The sequence below is a fragment of the Gadus macrocephalus genome, chromosome 9, assembly GCF_031168955.1.
Source record: "Gadus macrocephalus chromosome 9, ASM3116895v1".
Lineage (NCBI taxonomy): Eukaryota > Metazoa > Chordata > Actinopteri > Gadiformes > Gadidae > Gadus > Gadus macrocephalus.
This window is the reverse complement of record NC_082390.1, coordinates 13249140-13268602: the sequence shown is the minus strand read 5'-3', so window position 1 is coordinate 13268602 and position 19463 is coordinate 13249140. Positions and strand designations below refer to the sequence as shown.

General features: G+C 43.1%; 1 protein-coding gene and 1 long non-coding RNA gene across 2 annotated transcripts; one reads left to right on the top strand and one right to left on the bottom strand.

Annotated features, from left to right (window-relative positions):
- Window positions 1-3157: 3157 nt before the first annotated feature.
- Window positions 3158-7277, bottom strand: LOC132464472 (uncharacterized). Its single transcript, XR_009527277.1, has 2 exons — window positions 7175-7277; window positions 3158-4630 (listed from the first exon to the last, which is right to left on the bottom strand). It is a non-coding gene; the product is annotated as an uncharacterized LOC132464472 (long non-coding RNA).
- On the top strand, window positions 4283-18660 carry slc41a2a (solute carrier family 41 member 2a). Its single transcript, XM_060060861.1, has 10 exons — window positions 4283-4639; window positions 4920-5027; window positions 5717-5788; window positions 6674-6818; window positions 14603-14749; window positions 14955-15102; window positions 15294-15373; window positions 15496-15627; window positions 16004-16152; window positions 17862-18660. Exons 1-10 carry the CDS (start codon window positions 4283-4285, stop codon window positions 18060-18062), a joined length of 1539 nt encoding a protein of 512 aa, XP_059916844.1. The 3' UTR covers window positions 18063-18660.
- The last annotated feature ends 803 nt before the right edge of the window (window positions 18661-19463 follow it).

Below are 19463 nucleotides of genomic sequence, written 5' to 3'. Positions count from 1 at the left end.
TCACATAATCCATTTTGTAAAAATATGAAACCTCCATATTACTACTAAATTCAAGCCTATTCATGTATTTAACAATGTACATACTGCCCCGCAGGCCATTCTCTGCTACTACAACACATTCAATCCACCAACCCGTCTCACATCAATGTACTATAGCTACGTTCAGGGCCGTAGCACCAAATCCTGGGCCCCTATACTATAGGTATTGATGGGCCCCCCCTGCGCTAGGTTGTTGACGGGGGGGGGGGGGGGAACGACGAGGGGACGGGGGACGGGGACGATTGTTGACGGGGGGGGAGGACTGGCCGTCATGGGCCCCCCCTCTGCCTTGGGCCCCCCCACAACTGTCCCCTTTGTCTCCGCAGTCCGACGGCCCTGGCTACGTTTATGGCGACACATTAGTGCCATAAAGCACTCATGTGATAAAAGATGCATTCGGGCGTATTATATTATTCCACACGCGTAGATATTAACTGCGAGCGCGCAAATGATCTCTGCGCGCGCGCAAATTACCTCTGCGCGCGCAAAACAGCCTCTCGCGTGCGCAAATTACCTCTGCGCGCGCAAAACAGCCTCTCGCGAATGATGTTCTGCTCTCGCTCGCAAACTTAGCTTTGGCACTATGGGGGAGGGAACCAAGGCAGGGCGGTATTGTAACTCTAGATTCTATGAGTATAGGCGCAGCCTTTTAAGGCTATCGCTATTGGGTTATCCCTAGGCGTGAGCCGTAGCACTGAAAAATGTGTAATCCCCGCCTGCCAACAGCGTGGGCCTCAATTACGTCCGCGTGCGGCATGCCTCAACGACGTCCGCATTTCGCAGATATAGTCGGGCGCCGGCGGACGTTCTGCTCCCAATAAACAGCTTTTCTTCAGAAATTTAAAGGACAATGAGGCCGACACTTAAAAGATTGCGCCTATACTCATAAAGTCTAGAGTTACAATACGTAACTATCGTTTCAGCCATTTACTGTACAATTCAGAAGCCCAGTTTAACCCATGGGATGCAGGGATGTACTTTACAACCTCAAGATCATAGTAGTTGACTTTGTCAAACACCGGAGACACAATCAGCCTCCGATCTCCTTTAATCTGCGTCAGCAATGGTTCAGCCCTGCAGCATAGAAATAGATTGAGATCCCGATAGAAAATCAAGCGATTGATACAAAAACTTAACAAAGATATTGCTGTATTTTTCCAGCGATTTAATTCACTTTGCCACTGATATGTTTAAGTTGTGTTGTCATTTATACTCCACAGCATAATCAGGGTGTGAATTACGGGGGGGGGGGGGGGGGGGGGTCATGTCAGCATCTCTGTTTGGACTCAGTGACCTCCCACCAAGTGTCTCTATTTTGGTTGTGCCTCTGACTCTGCCTCTCACCTGTACATCCTGACATTGCCTCTTTCCCGCCATTTCTCCTGCTCACCTGGCCTATTAATGTCCTGTGCTATCATTGCCACTTTGTTCCAACATTTGGTCTGAGCTGACATACTCATTTTACATTGCCCTGTATTGTCCTACCTGCCTGCCTGATTGGTTCCTGCATGTTTTTGTTTTCCGGAATTTAACTGTATCTCGGTTCTGACCGTTGGCTGCCCCTGGCTCCTCTTCGTACAGTGACCTGGCTTTTCCTTCTTTGTTTGGATTCTTGCCTGTTTTAGTCAACAGCGGACTTGTGGCCTGTATTTTTTTTTTCTTCCTGTGAGACAAAGAGTTGGGTCTTTTATTGATACAACCGAAGCCTCGCTCTGCCTCAAATAAATCATTTGACTTGATCTACTTTTGGGTTTGAATTTCATTCACCCCTGACAAACCAGGGAGTTGCTGAGCGCCCCTGAATGAGAATTGCGCAAACCTGAAAACACAGGTGACCTTAAGTCTGAAATGAAAAGTGGCAAGCTGTAATATGGCATTTAAAAATCAAATCATGTATACAAATACAAATATTTAGATTAATTTAAATCGGGACATTTCAAGGGACAGTTCCAACCGGAAGTGGACAGGCCACCAGATAATTCTGAAACTTTTGGAAGGTCTCTTTTAAAAAGGTTTGACACATTTCTGACAATTCAACTATATATCAAATATATTAAATTGTTTGGTTGCTAACATTGTGGTAACTGGTAACCCAGCTCCTTATTAAGGGAAGCTTATTTAATCCAGTCCGCTTCGATCTAGAATGGGATTTTAAATCTGTATTTCTACTGCGGCTTAGTCACAGTGTAAATTGGTAACCTCTACAGACCCCTTTAAAGTTAACTATTGCTGGCCATGTGTGTGTTCGCTGTTCATAGCTAATTACTGTAAAAGCTTACTGATCCCCCTCCAGCAACATGATTGATCAAAAAGATATGAAGCGAAGGAGTTCGAAATATCTCATTCACCCAGATTGGTGCTCAACTGCAATTGGACTTTAGAGTATCAATCTGAAGTCAGATTTGCGAGACTACATAATTGTAAACGTCATATGTTGGTAACTTGGTACCCCCTCACCACAGGTCATGGACTTCGATCTGAGAATCCAAGATGGCGACCACGTCAGCCGTTCCAGCCTGCCATCCAGAGGTCCTAGCCGTGGTCTGCCCCAGCTGATCACTGTGTGTCACTCTGGTCATGAGGAGGCCTGGATTCTGCTCCTCAATATTCAGCTACATTTCCAGGAAGCTAAGTGACTGGCACGAATATGAGACAGTACTTACTCTGTGACCCATCGTCAATACCATCAAACTCCCAGCCAGGTGAGATCGTTTCTCCAGCCATACTGTCATCCAAGTACAGCATTGTTGCGTCGGAAAATAGTTACATTTGGCTGGAAGGTCCCGTGATTTGACTCATGACCGTATTGGCCACCGGTGGTTATGGGTAATGAAGTTCCGGGTGGCCTGATCAACAAGCCGCAGTGCCCATCACTAGACACAATTATATAAAATGGAATGGAAGCTGCCATAATTATAACAATGAAAACATATCAGATAGAAAACAAGTAAAAATGTGTGTGTGTGTGTGTGTGTAGTGGTTTCATATTAGCCGAATAATCTAGACGTATACTAAAATGATTAGGTTAATTATATTCCAGATTACTTCTAAGAACTATAACCAATTTCACTGTGAACCACTTGACCAGAGTAGCAAGATGTACTCAGTGTCTGGTGACTTTTTAGTTCATTTTCATGTGCACGTGTGTGTGTGTGTGTGTGTGTGTGTGTGTGTGTGTGTGTGTGTGTGTGTGTGTGTGTGTGTGTGTGTGTGTGTGTGTGTGTGTGTGTGTGTGTGTGTGTGTGTGTGTGTGTGTGTGTGTGTGTGGCACTAGGCACGTGCATGCACATATTAGTGTGGATGGGTGAGGGTGTCACTTGTTTGAGAGAGAGAGAGAGAGAGAGAGAGAGAGAGAGCGCGTGCTAGTGAGAGGGGTGAGTGAGTGTGCGCCTGGTGAACAGGGAAGATGGTACCAAGAGAGCAGAGGAAAGGCAGAGATTTGGACGGCAGTGAACTGGAGTAAGACACTTCATTTAATCTGCTGAAATTGTCATACTCACTAAAAACCTTGATTTGTTTTTTGTTTGACCTAACAATTGACATTGAGATTTATTTGAAAATAATCTTGAAGGGGATATGTTTCAACCTGTATATATAACCTCTAAAATCTAAATGCTAAGGATTGGTAGGACATGTACCAGAAATATTTTTGGTTTCTAAATAGCTATCCTGGGCTATATGTGCCCATCTGGTGACATAGCTATGCGCTGTTCCAATGAAATGAATCAATGGACAAACGATGGTAAGAATGTCCTATAAGGAAATTTGAGGTATGTCCCCAGAACAATGCGGGTGTTTGTGACATGATCTTGTCAAACCACTGGCATAATATGGTATAGCATGGATTCAGGGATTCATTCAAATGACAACTCAACCATTAATTTGATTTCAGCAGGCCTATCTTTTTTAACTTAGTCCAAATAGTGAAATCAGTGTTAGTTTTGTTTTGAATAAAACCTGGGTTATCATTCTCCCCGGTGCGGCATGATGGCCCGGTAGACCTACTGAAGTCTCCTCGGCATCCCCCGTTATTATAATGCAAAAGACGCAGCTTACATGTCATTTTACAACCACTCTCAAAGAACTCTGCAAGTGTCCATATCCTGACCCCGGGTTTTGATATTTTCAGATGTGCTGTGAGCCGGCAGAACCAGTCTAGATTTCCAGCTGGGTTTGAAAAGTATCAGGAATCAAACTCTCATCCGAGAAATTCCCTGAAAGAGTTCCCCGTTCTCTCCTCACCATGGGCAATGCAATATCCCTCGCCATGGGAACAGGAGACGGCCATCTGCACGAGTCCACGCAGCCCTCAGAAGACCCTCAGGAGCTCCAGGACCTACGCGGATACAGGACCCCACGCAACACGTCTCTATCTCGGGTTCACGTGGACGAGGCCGAGCCCCTGCTCCCCGGGGGCGTCCGCAGTGCGAGGAGCCTCCACAAGGCCGGGGGCACACGGGGAGACCCACAGAGCCGGGGGGGCGCGCCGCCGGCCAGGCCCACCGAGACGACGCCTGCCCTGGTGCTGCAGATCTTGGTGCCCTTCCTGCTGGCTGGGCTTGGCACCGTCTCGGCCGGTATGCTGCTTGATCTGGTTCAGGTGAGAACAGTGAGAAGATGAAGGGGGAGCAAGGCTAGAGCCCCCGTGACTGTATGTTGTGTTCATCTGAGACTCAGCCTGTATGTTAAGTCTGGGTTTTACTTAATGAAATTCATCTCCTTAATATTGTCAATGTTTACCATTCAGAAATATATACAGCTTGTGAAAGTAAATGTATTATTTATGTGTGTGTGTGTGTGTGTGTGTGTGTGTGCGTGTGCGTGTGTGTGTGTGTGTGCGCGTGTGTGTGTGTGCGCGTGTGTGTGTGTGTGTCTTAAAGCACTGGGAAGTGTTTCAGGAGGTCACAGAGATCTTCATACTGGTCCCTTCTGCATTGGGCCTCAAGGGAAACCTGGAAATGACCCTTGCTTCCAGGCTTTCAACTGCTGTGAGCACTTGCAAATGTTAACACATCAACATCTTATATTGTTTATTGTCATGAGATGTCCCCGCCTTAAGTCATTTATATTTTTGATCTCATTGTGAAAATCCTCTTCCAGGATTTTCACAATGGCAGAGAAGTTCAGTATCCAATGTTATCGTTTCAGCCTCTGACACAGTCCCCATTCATAAGAATGCGACCCACTGCTAAAATTAGTATAGATCTCTTTTGAGAAAGAATACCAACTGTCATTATATTTAAAAACCCACCTCAGGCTGAGCATGCAGTGCCCGGGTAGTACTATAGACTACGAGACTATCGTCTCCTCTGTAATAAGTGGATCGAAAGGGCATTCCCTGAAGGCCCGGGAATGTTTTCAACCGTAGCTGATTGGCATCATGTGAATGAGATACTTGAGGGTTGAATATAAATACCCCGATCTATTTCGGCATCTTTGCAGCTTGCACCGTCTTTAACAGTACTGTACAGTACTGACTATCACACACATGTTTTTGACTCGATAGCAATGTTATCAAGTTGATCTATCAACTTCTAACAACTTCCAAAAATTATTGTTCATGGCTGAGTAAAGATTTGTCTATGGTGGTGGGTATAACCAAACCCTTGAGTATTGTGAACCCACTGGTAATGTTATAACTAATAACTAAAGCCAATATATAATCTGCTGTTGACAGGTGAATACTGGGAAAATGGAAACGGCAAGAGAAAGGAGGAGTCTGATCATCGGGAATTTGTCTCTTAAACAGGTAGAGGATTTTTTGAAAGATATGCATTGCTATTATTTGGTTAATTATAATTATCTACTTTTTATAATCAGTTAGTTAGAAAAGAGCTGGTTCGATCCTCCGTGTCTGCTCCCCACTTGTTGTCATCCTTTAGGTAGAGGCCTAACCTGTGTAACTTCTATCTTTCAGCCGAAAGTTGAAAGATAAAGACTTTATTATCACTCATGTAACCAAAAACATGAGTGGGTTGGCAAAGAACTCCTGTTCTCGAATCAGGCTTCATGTTATATATATATATATATATATATATATATATATATATATATATGTGTGTTTATATAGAAGACACTTGCATATTCAGTTAGTGGGTCACTAATGTGGGGGACACAGGGGAGGTGCCTTATTCCAAGGCCCAATGCATAGGTTGTTTAGATTGGTTAGTGCATGTAGGAGGATTCAACCCCATTTTAGCAAAATCAGCTGAGGTCTGTGTAATGGGAAAATTTGGTTGTCACACATGTGAGGTTTCCCTAACTGCCCCTCTGTGTCCCACCGTAAAAGCTGTAACAGAGCCCCTGTTCCAACGGGGTCCTCTTTTGCATCTGGGGAAGGTCAGAAGCCAGGGATCCAACTGATAAGACACGGCTACATCCCCCTTTAGGACCTCCTGAGGTGGTTCATCGATGCTTATACTACTGTACAAGTGATAATAAAGTCTTTATCTTTCAAACTTTGGCTTCCTCTACCTCCCTTATTTTTTGTTGTGTAAAGTGTTTATCCACAACATCAACTCATCTTGAACTGAAATAAAAAATACACATTGTAATAAAGGGGTTCACGGCTAAAACATTGTATTAAAGTCTTGTTCAACAGAGTTGAATCTCTTTACTGTCACTCTTTTCCCAGTTGCAGGCCACTGTACTGGGTCTTCTGGCAGCTCTGATGGCGATTGCTTTGGGATGGATGGCAGAGGGTCAGATGCCCTTTAACCATGCCCTCCTCCTGTGTTCAGTCAGTCTGGCTACTGCCTTCATGGCCTCATTGCTACAAGGTAAGGCCCAAGCCTGTCCTCTCCCTGCTTACTTTGGTAATATCATTTTGATAATGAACATTGTCGTGGCAATTTCTTTATGAGATTTTGTGTCTAGAACAAATTAGACTTCTAAATTCAAAGAAACACCTACTTATACCTACGTATTTGAGACGCAGTATGCAAGTCAAGACTCTCCTCTCTGGCAGGGTTAAACCTGATCATATTGTAACAGAGTTTTTCAACACAGTTTCAGGCCCTTAAGAGTAGTAAATATCATATCCCCCTATGAGGTCCCCCGGGCCGTAGCTATGTAGAATTATGTAGCATTAGTCATGATATATCTGAAATATAGTAATGGTCTAAGAAATACTTACAGCCAATCAGCATGTTGTCGTCGGGTGGTTCACTGTTGCCAAAGAACTTGATGGTGTGAACTGAGTTGGCCTTTTGGAGCGTCGCATGGGGTATTTATAACCCCGGTCATCGGGCCCCAACCCATAGACCCAGGGGTCCCCTTACCTCTGTCACTAATTGTATGTTCACACCCCCCACCTAGGCACACCCTCTTTGTGAATGATCATATTAATACCACTCAAATAGTAGCGACCGATAAAAGATGTCTTAGTTTCATCATAGTTAGTCATCTGTGATGTTGTTGTAGCATTTTTGTTAACGACTTATCTAATTTACTTCAACCAGCTATACGCAATAGAAATCGGGGAGTCCGGAAAAAGTAATGACAGAGACTTTATTGTTACCCACAAAATAGGTACAACAGAGCCGAGCATGTGGTTTTGCAAAAGACACACTGACTGGGGCTCCGATCCCAGTCCCTCTTATCCACCCCAACCGAGCAGTCATGCATGTTATATGACCGTCCTGGGATATGTTCAAAATGGCCTTACATTCCCTTACGTATGTGCTCATCTCCTGTCGTTAATCTAAAAATGGGAGGATGTCAGTAGCCTGGGCCCCAAAGTCCTTGGCGCCTTATCAGGCCATTACTCTGGGTCCAGGTGTGGTTTCTCTACATTCCACCATTAATGTTTATGCCTGATGTATATAGGCCTGATAATACTCATAGTTAATATAAAAGTAATGGTTAATTTCTCCCACAATGTCTGTAAACAGCAAACAGCAAACATCTCACTGAAGGCCCTAGTGTTTCCCGCATCACGCACCTGCAGACACCCTGATAGTAACACACAAGCCAGATGCTTTTATTACTCTCTATTCCTAGTCCTCATCCTGGATCCCACAGTCTGGCCCCCACCAGAAATTTGGAACAGATTAACCCCACCTGTTAGCCCCCCCCCTTTCTACTAACACACACACACACACACACACACACACACACACACACACACACACACACACACACACACACGCGAGCACACACACACACACACACACACACACACACACACATGCATACACAAGACCCCTGACCCCGTGGACCATAAGGCCTCAGCTAGCTCAACCACATCTGGCATTTCTATTATTGCTCTGTATTCCTTCTCTCCTTATGGTAATCATAGTTAGACCCAAACACCAACCTTTTAACCCCTGTTCTATGGTAAACCATGATTATTATTAGGCCTATATATCTAATGGTAGAAAACATTTAAAGCGTCTCTGGATTCTGAACCAGGGCTTGACACAGTGCCAAGGAGTCTGGGGTCAGAGCATATGTTGGACCCCCCCCCACAGGTGCAGGAAGCTACGGGGTGATGAAACTGGACTGTATTTTATTGAGATGATGAAACTGGTTTCATTCTCAAACGCAACAAAAAGTGGTTTCTGATTCGAGTATTTACATTTATGTATATGCCATTTAGCTAATAAAATAATAAGGTTTATAATAAAATATTGGTTTGCTTGACTAGAGGTGTAATTGAAGAAACCAAACAATAAATGTTCAATACAAAGGGAAAACTTGGGGTCAATGAAACGAGTGATAAAAGTGCAAATATCATTCCATAAATGATTTGAATGGGAACAATTCCAAAATAAATGTGTCACATCTTCAGGGTACATATTACAAAATGAGCAATTGACATCTATGTCTGAGGCCACGTTTATACGTAGCAGGGTATTTATAGAAACGAATATTTCCCCCCCTCCGTTTTCAAAAATAACATTGTGCACACAACATCGTTTTCAAAAAAGTTGTCGTTTACATCAAAACGCATAAATACGCCGTTGGGACATTATAACTATGTCAAACCTATGGGCGGCAGTGTAGGGAGAAGGATAAAGCCATGCAAGCCAATCAGAATCCTCAGAATCAACAACAACGAATAACACGAGCGTCTTCCTGTAACAAACAAACTGTAAACATAGGGCGCTCAAATGACGTTAAGCATTTCCTGGTGCATAATGTGACGTTTCAGAACCTAAAACCCAGTTTCTATCCGTTGACACGACAACACGTAACCGGCGTTTTCAGAAATCTCCACTTTGGCCGGAGTTTTTAGAAATGATCGTTTTCTGTGACAAAAACTGCGTTTTCGTGTAAATGAGAGGCCAAACCGTGTGAAAATATCTGCGTTTTCCCTTCGTGTAAACGGGGCCTAATTTAAATCTTAATCTTGCAAAAATAGTTTAGAGGGATAGTAACGGTGCATAATCTTAAAAGATACCTCTTTCATTTTGTTAGTGATTAAATGGTGGTAAAGTCCAGATTTTCTTCCAATTAAGGTCAGATACAAAATTATTCCAGTAGGCAACTACATATGGGACAGAGACTACATCATTTTGGAACAATGATCGTATTCCACAATTATTGTTACGGGGAGAAACAAACCCCACCAACTGCAGACTCGGTAGGGTCAAGAGGTAGCAAAGTTGGCTCAACCCCTGCTGTACTTCTTAGAAGCATCACAACTCCTGTAGGGATTGCATCCATGACAATAGCAAATTCCCTTGGAGGAATTGGAATACCATACTCCAGCATGTAATTTAATTGAACAGTTTCCATTTTTGTACATAGTTTTGATTGCATTGTTAAAGTATGAACCAAATCCAAATTTCTCTAAGGCATGGAAGATACATTTATGCTCAATTGTATCGAAAGCCTTCTGAAAATCTAAGAAAAGAATAAGACTTTCATCTAAACATAAATCTGAATAGTCAATTAAGTCAAGAACTAGTCTGACATGTTTGGAAATGTGTCTGTGTCTCATAAAACCTGACTGGCACTCATTGATAATATGATCCAAAACAGTTTTAATCCTTTTTTGCAAATATCTGTGCAAACACTTTATAATCATTATTAAGAAGGCAGATTGGACGCCAGTTATCAATAAGGAGTTTATCTTTCCTAGGTTTTGGGATAAGAGTTATGAGGCCTTGATTAACGTGGGTTGGAGGGTTTCATTATCTATACATTCTAAAAAGAGCCCAAGGAGGAAGGGAGCAAGTTGGTCAGAGAATGCTTTGTAAAATTCAGAGGTGATACCGTCCGTCCCAGGGGACTTATTGAGTTTGAGATGTCCAATAGCAAGTTTAACTTCCCCTAGTGTTATAGGTCTGATTGGTCGTTATCAATTGTTTTGGTTTCAGTGAGAGAATCTAAGAATTGGAGGGGGGACTCCTCACTGTAATTTGATTGATATAATGTGCTATAGAAATTAGAACAATACAGAGCTATTCTTTTAGGGTCATCTGTAATAACATCATCAATATTCAATTTCTGTATTAACTTGTTTTTCGCACAATTTTTCAAGTCGAAAGAAGTAAGCACTATTCTGCTCCCCTTCCTCAAGCCATTTTCTTCTACTTCTTACAAAGGCCCCTTCCGCCTTCCCTCTATAATAATGCTATGTTAAAGTCACCTCCCATTAATATTAATAAATTTGGATATTTCGACAACCAATGTAAAATTTGGATTTCCAAATCATCAAATAAAATGTCATTCTCTTTTTTTGAATTATACCCATAAATATTGACGAGTAAAATTATAGCATCATTTATGTCAACAATCCAAATAAAGTAATGACCATTTGGGTCACCCTTAGAATGTAAAATATTCCCATCGAAACAGTTCTTTAAAGTAGCAGCACCAGCTGCTCTTTCTGTACCATTCGAGAACCAACTGTCATTACCCCATTGTGCTTTCCATAAAGATGCATCATCTATAACTGAATGCGTTTCCTGGAAAAAAGAAAAGTCAGTTTTTTGCTGCTTTGCAAATAAGAATAAAGCCTTTCGTTTAACATTCTGTCTCAACCCCCTGGCATTAAAAAGACAGTCTAACAATGAAAGGTGCTATAAAATTACAGCAAACAATTTCTATCCCTTAATAATAGAAAATATATTCTAAGTAACAGTGTTAAACAATCTCCCGAACCTTTTAACAGTAAGAAAGAGAAAAAATAAGCTTGGTCAACAAGATAATCTAGAACACCAGGCTGAGGTTATGGTAGAAATTAACCTTACATTTTATGTTAAACTATGATTATTATTAGGCCTGCATATCATATAGATACTTTAATGGTGGAAGATAGCTGATCACCTTTCCCCTATATGTTAGGTGTTATGTGGCGCCAGTGAGTGGGTTCTCTCTATTCTTATCTGATGTACTTTCTGAAGACAATGCTGACATTCACACATGTACATCATCTCTGTTTGCATAGAGATAATATATGTTCAAAAGGCACAGTTGTGACCTAGAAAACATGTGAATATGCTGACATCCACACATATACATCATCTATCTGTTTGCATAGAGGTTAATATATGTTCAGAAGACACAGTATGACCCAAAAAAAACATGCTATGCAAATCAATATTGTATGAAATATTGTATGTATCCAACTTTGTATTGTTTAATGATTGGGGATTTAAGGAGCAGGACGAGAATCATTCTGCAGTGTCTTTGCAAATCTCACTCGGCTTTGTTGTCTCTCGTTTGCGGGTTACAATAAACTCTCCATCAATACTTGACCCGGACTCTCCGATTCCTCTTGCGTATAGATAGTTGAAGTGAATTAGATAAGTCGTTAAGAGAAATCTACGACAAGGTCAGCACGCATTGACCCCGTAGCGTCCTGCTCCTGTGGGGGGTTCCAACTTAGGCTCTGACCCCAGACTCCCTGGCACCGTGTCAAGCCCTGGATCAGAATCCAGAGGCGCTTTAGATGTTTTCTACCATTAGATATATAGGCCTAATAATAATCATGGTTTACCATAGAATATAATCATTAATTTCTTCCACACCATCTCCGTTGGTATCTTTTAGCATCATTGAGTTTGAGTTCTAACTCTGACTGTTTCTGCTCATTTTTTTCAGTAGTAGTTTTAACCACCTTCATGTCGATCTTCAAAGAATCAACCTCCGCAAATGCAAAGTCAATAGACTTCTTCAGGGCGTCAATGCTCACTGTGTTATGGTTAATCATGCTTCCCAGGTTATCTGCCCGCTCATTGATTTTTGTTGAGATTATCCCAACGATGTTGTTCTGTAACTTTGGCTTGACTGGTGCATTGGGGTCAGAATCTGGCAACGGCATAGCATCTGGGCTCTGTTCGCGGCCACGGACAGGGGCGTGAGCATAGCCATGGTCAGGGTTAGCTGCAGTCAAGGTTGTAGCTGCATAGCTAGCATGTGTCTTGGGAGAGTTAATAGGTACACCAAAAACCATACCATCAGTCGGGCGCGTTGATTCTTTTTCCTTCCGTTTTGCTCCTTTATCGGAAGGCTCCATGTTGCTTGGGAAAGTGCAGGCTCCTCACTCGTGGGCAGTTTAGCTGATGCTGGATTAGCAACGATGCTGTAGTAGCCTTGGCAGCAAATACGCTACAAACTTACTTCAATAGGGTGAATTACGGTGTTAAAAGGCCGGGAGATGGAACGTTGTAGTTCACGAGACGTTTAGAACATAATAGGGGAAGCAAAAAGTTGTTGTTAAGGGACAGCGCTTGTAATTTTGCTTAGCCTCGTAGACAAGCGTCAGCCTTGGTCGCCATCTTGCCTCGACCTCGCAACATACCCATCGTCTTCTTCCAAAATGCGTGTGTCTCACGCCAAATGCGTGAGACTTGAGAGCCCTGTTACCGGTATATTATCCCGGATGTTGACAGTCGCAGTTCAGCAAAAGAGGCGTAGAAGAAGAAGGGGGCCGGATGTTGACACTAATGCCGCGTTTCCACTGCAGGGTGCGGAACGGTTCGGTTCGCAAAGGTGCGGTAGGGAGGAGGTGGTATAGCCCAGCTCTGTTCCGAGGTCGCGTTTCCACCGCCGACAGTACCCTTTAAGGTAGGCCGGATGTCGATCGACGCGGCAGCTACGTAAACATCGTAAACCACGTCTTCCTCCTTGTTCGCCCAAGCACGCGTTTTACGCGACATGTTAATTGTAAAGAATAATACCTCGAGGCTACTGTTTGTTTGTTTTTATCCCCACGTCCCCTGGAAGTGATGATTCTGTCGACCAATCAACGGAGGGGATGTGTAGCTAGAATTTCCCAGAACCCTTTCAGGCGTCTCGTCTCGTTTTCAGTACCCCAACGGAGGAGTACTGAAAACGAGGCCAAAACGGGTACAGCTAAGTCCGGGTCACGCCCACTTTTGGCGGTGGAAACGCAACCCGTACCGCACCTTTGCGAACCGATCCGTTCCGCACCCTGCAGTGGAAACGCGGCATAATTGTTGTGGAACTGTGCAGCATATTTAATACTGTGTATTAAATATGCAAATTTGATCTGACCTGACTGGAAAGTATTACCCGACACAGTGACGGGTGAAGTGACACAATTCACCGCCACCATACAAATCCACCCGCAAATGGCGTGTGGCGGGTGTTAATTTCCATCCCTGACACACACACACACACACACACACACACACACACACACACACACACACACACACACACACACACACACACACACACACACACACACACACACACACACACACACACACATAAACCCACCAAAACACTCCTCTGCACAGTGGGCAAGAATTCCACTTACGGTACCCCTCCTCCCTGCGCCCCCTACAGTCCACCGGGTGTAACTGTCTTCTAAAAACGCTCAATATGGGGTATGTGATAATCTTCTAATGAATAATAGACATAATAGACTTTAAAGTTCAATGTCTCTTTTATTTAAAACATGTCTTTCATTAACATAGGGTGCATTTTAAGATCAAATTAATAACATTTCTATCTCACTTGCTTGAACACCTGGTTGTTCAAGCAACAAGATTGCAGATAACCGTGTTCCTATCTACAGTTCGTCTGGGAGTTGTTTATACTTGAATTTTCCGTTCACGGGGCCGAGCAGCGTCTTCTCGTCTGCCTCCAATTTGTTTCAACGCAAATGACGCACCGGGTCAAAGGGCACTATAGAAGCGCGATTAATCTGCGTTAATTATTTTTTCTGTGATTAATTACTTGAAATTAACGTGTTAATTTGACAGCCGTAGTTTAAATTAATATTGATATAATAATACTAAATAAAAAAAAAAAATCTGTATGTCATTGCGGGCCGCCAGGAATGTTTCTGCGGGCCACCATTGGCCCGCGGGCCGCACTTTGAGAACCAATGCTTTATAGGAACACATGAAACATGTAGGCTAGATATCCACAAACCCATTGCATAGAGACCGATACAGTACGTATAGTGATGCACAACCTTGTAAAAAATAATTGGACAGAGTACAGTGTAGCCATAGGAAGCAGAAATATAAGGGTATAATGTAAACATAATTTTTAATGAAGAAACAGTTCATATCACATCATAGTACACATATTGATTAAATTCATATTGATTGAATTCTTGTTCTACACTTCTAAGGCGTCATCATGGTGGCTCTGATCCTTGGCTCCAAGAAACTGGGTATAAACCCGGACAATGTGGCCACGCCTTTGGCCGCCAGTTTCGGAGACCTCATCACTCTTGCCTTCCTCGCCAGCTTCAGTCGGTGGTTCTACGGATGCCTCGGTAACAAAAGTAGCATTATGCCCTTAAAACATTTTTTTTTATCAACCATGTAATTTAATGGATTCACTAAATTGAATTTAATCTCAAGCAATGACTCCATAATGAAAACATGACATCTAATTACATTTCTTTATTTTCCATAAGGGAGCATGAAAAAACAAGATAAATATAATGTTTGTGCTGAATCAAGTTTTCCTTATCACAGAGCCCTACTCCTATGTGTTGGTCCTGGTGAATGTGGTATTACTGTGTCTTATCCCGTTGTGGGTGGCCATCTCATCCAGACAACCAGCTAGCCGTATCCTCCTTCGTAAAGGCTGGGAACCAATCATTACAGCCATGCTGATAAGCAGGTATTCACAACCGTTTCAGATCACCACCTTCATCTGAGTTCAGTAAAATCAGTCACTCTGAATGAAAGTGTCAGCTAAATGAGAGAATAGCAGGCTGGTAGTAAATGATCAAATTGAAGTTATCGTAGTACGGTAGTTAATAAAAATGGTATGAGTTAATACAACTCATTGGTTCACCTCTTCCTTTCCAGTTTGGGAGGACTAATCCTTGACAAGACTGTAACAAATGCAAACTTGGCAGGAATTATAATTTTTGTTCCGGTTATAAATGGTGGGTTCTCTTCCATCCCTAAATCGCTTACATCAATACAAATTAACCAAGAAAAGATGAATGGATCATTCTTTTATTTTATTTATGTCTTCTCTTCTCCCATGATTACTTCCTTCATGTAGGGATTGGAGGAAGTCTGGTCTCCATTCAGTGTAGTCGTATTGCTACTGCCCTGCACATTGGCAGCTCCCCTGGGGAGGTTCCAGAGGGCCGTAAGGGCCCCTGCAGAGCCTGCCACATGTTCTTTGGATCAGGTAGGCTCTCAATGGGTCCACATTGTGGATAAAAACAACCACTGTTGCTCTTCCTCACTCTTTACCTTCCAATAATAAGGACCTAACAACGAGTATGGAAGGAATTAACCATTACTTTTTATCGCAAGCTATGAGTATTATCAGGCTTGGTGTGTGAGGATAAAAAGACGGGGATCGTATACATCCAGCAGTGCTTTGCAAACTACTCTGCCTTGTTGTTGCTTGTTCAACAATAAAGTCTTACGTCATACTTGCTCCGGACTCCTCGATTCCTCATGCTCTCTAAGTTAGTTGAAGTGATAGAATTATTTTCTACCACACGAGATGTACGATGTAGAGATTTTCTGTATTAATTAGATTTCTATTAATAATCCAGGGGCAAACCATCGATCGGCCCAAGTGCTATTCCTATTGGTCATCCCGGGTCAGCTGATCTTCTTATACACGATTCATCTGATGGAGGGCGCTCACACGGTGCCGACGCCGTTCTTCCTGTTCATCTTCCTGGCGGTCGCCCTCCTTCAAGTGAGTAGGTCTTGCCTTCCTGGTCCGGGAAACTCCAGGTACTCCCAATCAGGGAGAGAGAGAGTGTCTATGGGTACGGAGAGCCTAGAGATAAAGAGGAAGGGGAGGGAGGGATGCAGACTTAATTCATGCTTTTTCCCCCCCTTGCTTGGCGAAGATGCCGTTGAACAGCAATAACTTGACATCACAGAACTAGTTGGGCCCGGGAATTTTCTGCTGGCCTTACCCCTGGGGAGGTCCGCATTGTAATGTATGGTGCTTTCCTCCTGTGATCAGCGGCTACTGCTACTTGTTAAAGGGCAATACCGGTCAGTAATGAAACAATCCTAACGGTCTCTCCTGGCTTCACTAAAACCTACGATACCGATATAATTTGTCAAAAGATTTTCATTGCACAAATTGTGCCTAAGAGTGCTTTGCGTGAACATGCAAAAACTTTTTTGAAAGTACTTGTATGACGATTCACGTATTTCTTCTATCCTCAAACTCTGCACTGACACGAAATTCCATGAATCCAAAAGATAAAAGTGCTATACTGTCAATGTATAAAGTGGCAAGTGGATGTTCGAGTTTGACCAAACAATAATGTTGGTGTAAATCTCTGCACTCTATTTGCCTCCCTTTTTAAGACGGGGCTTAGGTGCATTGTGACTGAGAATGCTTCCCTGCTGCTTAAAGAGCCCAATTATTAAATTCCTCCCTGCTCTCCACCGTCTCTCGGGGGCGGGAAAATCATTGGTTTGGCTCCATCTTGTTTTCCCCTTCCTATTGTTTTCTATTCCCTTAGTATCTTCAGTGTCCTTGTGGCTCTGGCTGGTGTGTGTGTGTGTGTGTGTGTGTGTGTGTGTGTGTGTGTGTGTGTGTGTGTGTGTGTGTGTGTGTGTGTGTGTGTGTGTGTGTGTGTGTGTGTGTGTGTGTGTGTGTGTGATGTGATGTGATGTGATGTGATGTGATGTGATGTGATGTGATCAAGTCAAGTTGCTGGGGCGCCAGTGTGCTCGAGGCATACATAGAGAGATAGAGGTTCATTATCATTTACTCAGAGATTGAATCTTCAGGAGAAATAGTAGAGATGGGGATAACAAGCAGGGCAGAGATAGACAGAGCGAGACAGAGACAGAGAGAGCGTTAGTAGTTGTCGCCTCTGTGCCTTTATATTCTAGGTTACGCTAAGCCATGCCATGTTCAAAGTGATACCTCCCTATCAGGGAATACCGGGAGCTGATTGGGAGTACAAGCTTTCAAAAAAGAAAAAGCGTACATTTTTACATTATTCACTTGAAATTGTTGAAAGGCCATACATTACTCGTCTATGAATATTAATTTCACAAAAATAACAACAATAATAATAAATAAATAAAGGTTACCACTAACACTCCCTCACCCCAATCTGTAAGAATTTAGGTGGTGGCTTAACTTCATAAATAGTAGACCGCGATTATGACAAATGTTTGGGATAGCATACTAACCAGGTTCAAGGCAACTACTGAGACTTTGCAAATGAATGACATAACTTTGCAGAACCTCTTTTGGAGTCACTGCGTTCTTATGTGGCATCGCAGAGGAATCAATGTGAGAAGTAAGAAAAGGCCTCCACATTGTGTCAATACGAGCCTGCTCACAATCCATCGACTCCCAACTGTCCATTGTATGTAATCCCTCCTCCTCCTCCTCCTCCTCCTCCTCCTCCTCCCCCTCACACCACCTAGGTGTATTTCCTGCTGTGTGTGGCTGACTGGTTGGTGCCCTGGCTCTGGCAGCGGGGGAAGGACCCTGACAGCTTCTCCATCCCCTACCTCACTGCCCTGGGAGACCTGCTGGGTACTACTCTGCTGTCCCTGGCCTTCCTGCTGTTCTGGTGGACCGGGGAGCCTATCAGCACCTCCTTTGAATGGTTCGGACGGACCTGACTGTCCTTTTGGGTCCTTTTGGGCATATACATCATTCTTATTGTACATATACAATATTGCTTGGCAATGAGATGCTGTTTGAGCGACTCGTGATTGAAAGGCTACTTTATAACATATTTAATTAACTTTTTCAAATTTTTGTCCAGTTTAAAATGTTATGATATTCTTATGAAATATGGACACTGTCAAATCTGCGTTGATGGAATTTAAAAGACATTCTGCAACAAGTTATGGAGGTGTATTCTCTGCTGGGGTCCCCGCGTATCCAAATCCACGAGACGCACTTACTCCAGAGCTGACCTTCTGAAGCTTCAACACGCCTGCCAGACATTTGACTTATCACTCGATCAACTGGATTTCATACCAAAAACTTTGATAAAGAAGGCAATACGGAGGAAAAGAGGATCCAGAGGAGGAATTAGGAACAGGATTAGGAGACAAGGGAGTAAGCTACCGATACTTGCTTTCACTTTGTAAAATGTGCGACCACTGCGTAATAAGATGGATGAGCCTGCTGCACTGTGTCAAAAGCCCCGCCCTGCACTTGGGTCGTCAGATCATAATGTAATTTTACTACTGCCTAAGTATAGACAAAAATTTAAAAATGGACTCTCCGTCCATCCTTCGTATCATCTGCTGTTCCAGCGCCAGACAAACGGCGGTGATACTACCGACGGAAAAAGCCGTTACGTCCCATTGTTTGGAGTGAAAGCAGTTTCTCCCTATCCATATAATATATATATATATATAGATCTACACATATAAATAGTTTATAAAAGAGTTAAAAGTTTACAAAAACACACTTAAATTACTTAAATTACTAAAAACAACGCAACACGCACGGAGCTACTGGATAAGCGTCCTACTCGCGTCGGCGCCATGGCAACCTGCCATGGAGGTTCCCATTGTCCCAATGGGGTTTCCGCCCAGTCAATCTTCATCTCAGTGTGTTATCAACCGTGCCCTGGTCTGAGGTCCGCATGGATTAACCGTGTTAGCCAAGATGACCCAAGGCTGAAAGGCGGAGGTCAATATGACTTGACCCCGCAGTTCCCAGGACATTTCTGTGCACCTACCATCTGCTCTGAACCCAGACTCTGCAAGCATCATGCGTTTTCCACCATTTAAAATATAAAGCCTATTAATAATCATGGTTTACCATAGAATATACTCACTAATTTCTACCACACGTTCAGTCGAGTTTCCGGTGAATCGAATGGTGAACGAGACGACCGAACGAACGAGAGAGACGAACCGGTTCGGTTCGTTCGTTTTAAAGACTCGTTCATTCAAACCGGTTCGCGAACGAACGAGCCAACACTAGTGCAGACTGTTAGTGTCTTAAACTAGCAGTCTTAAGTCAGTTTGTGTGTCTCCCGGTCGGTGAAATGAAGAAGTCAG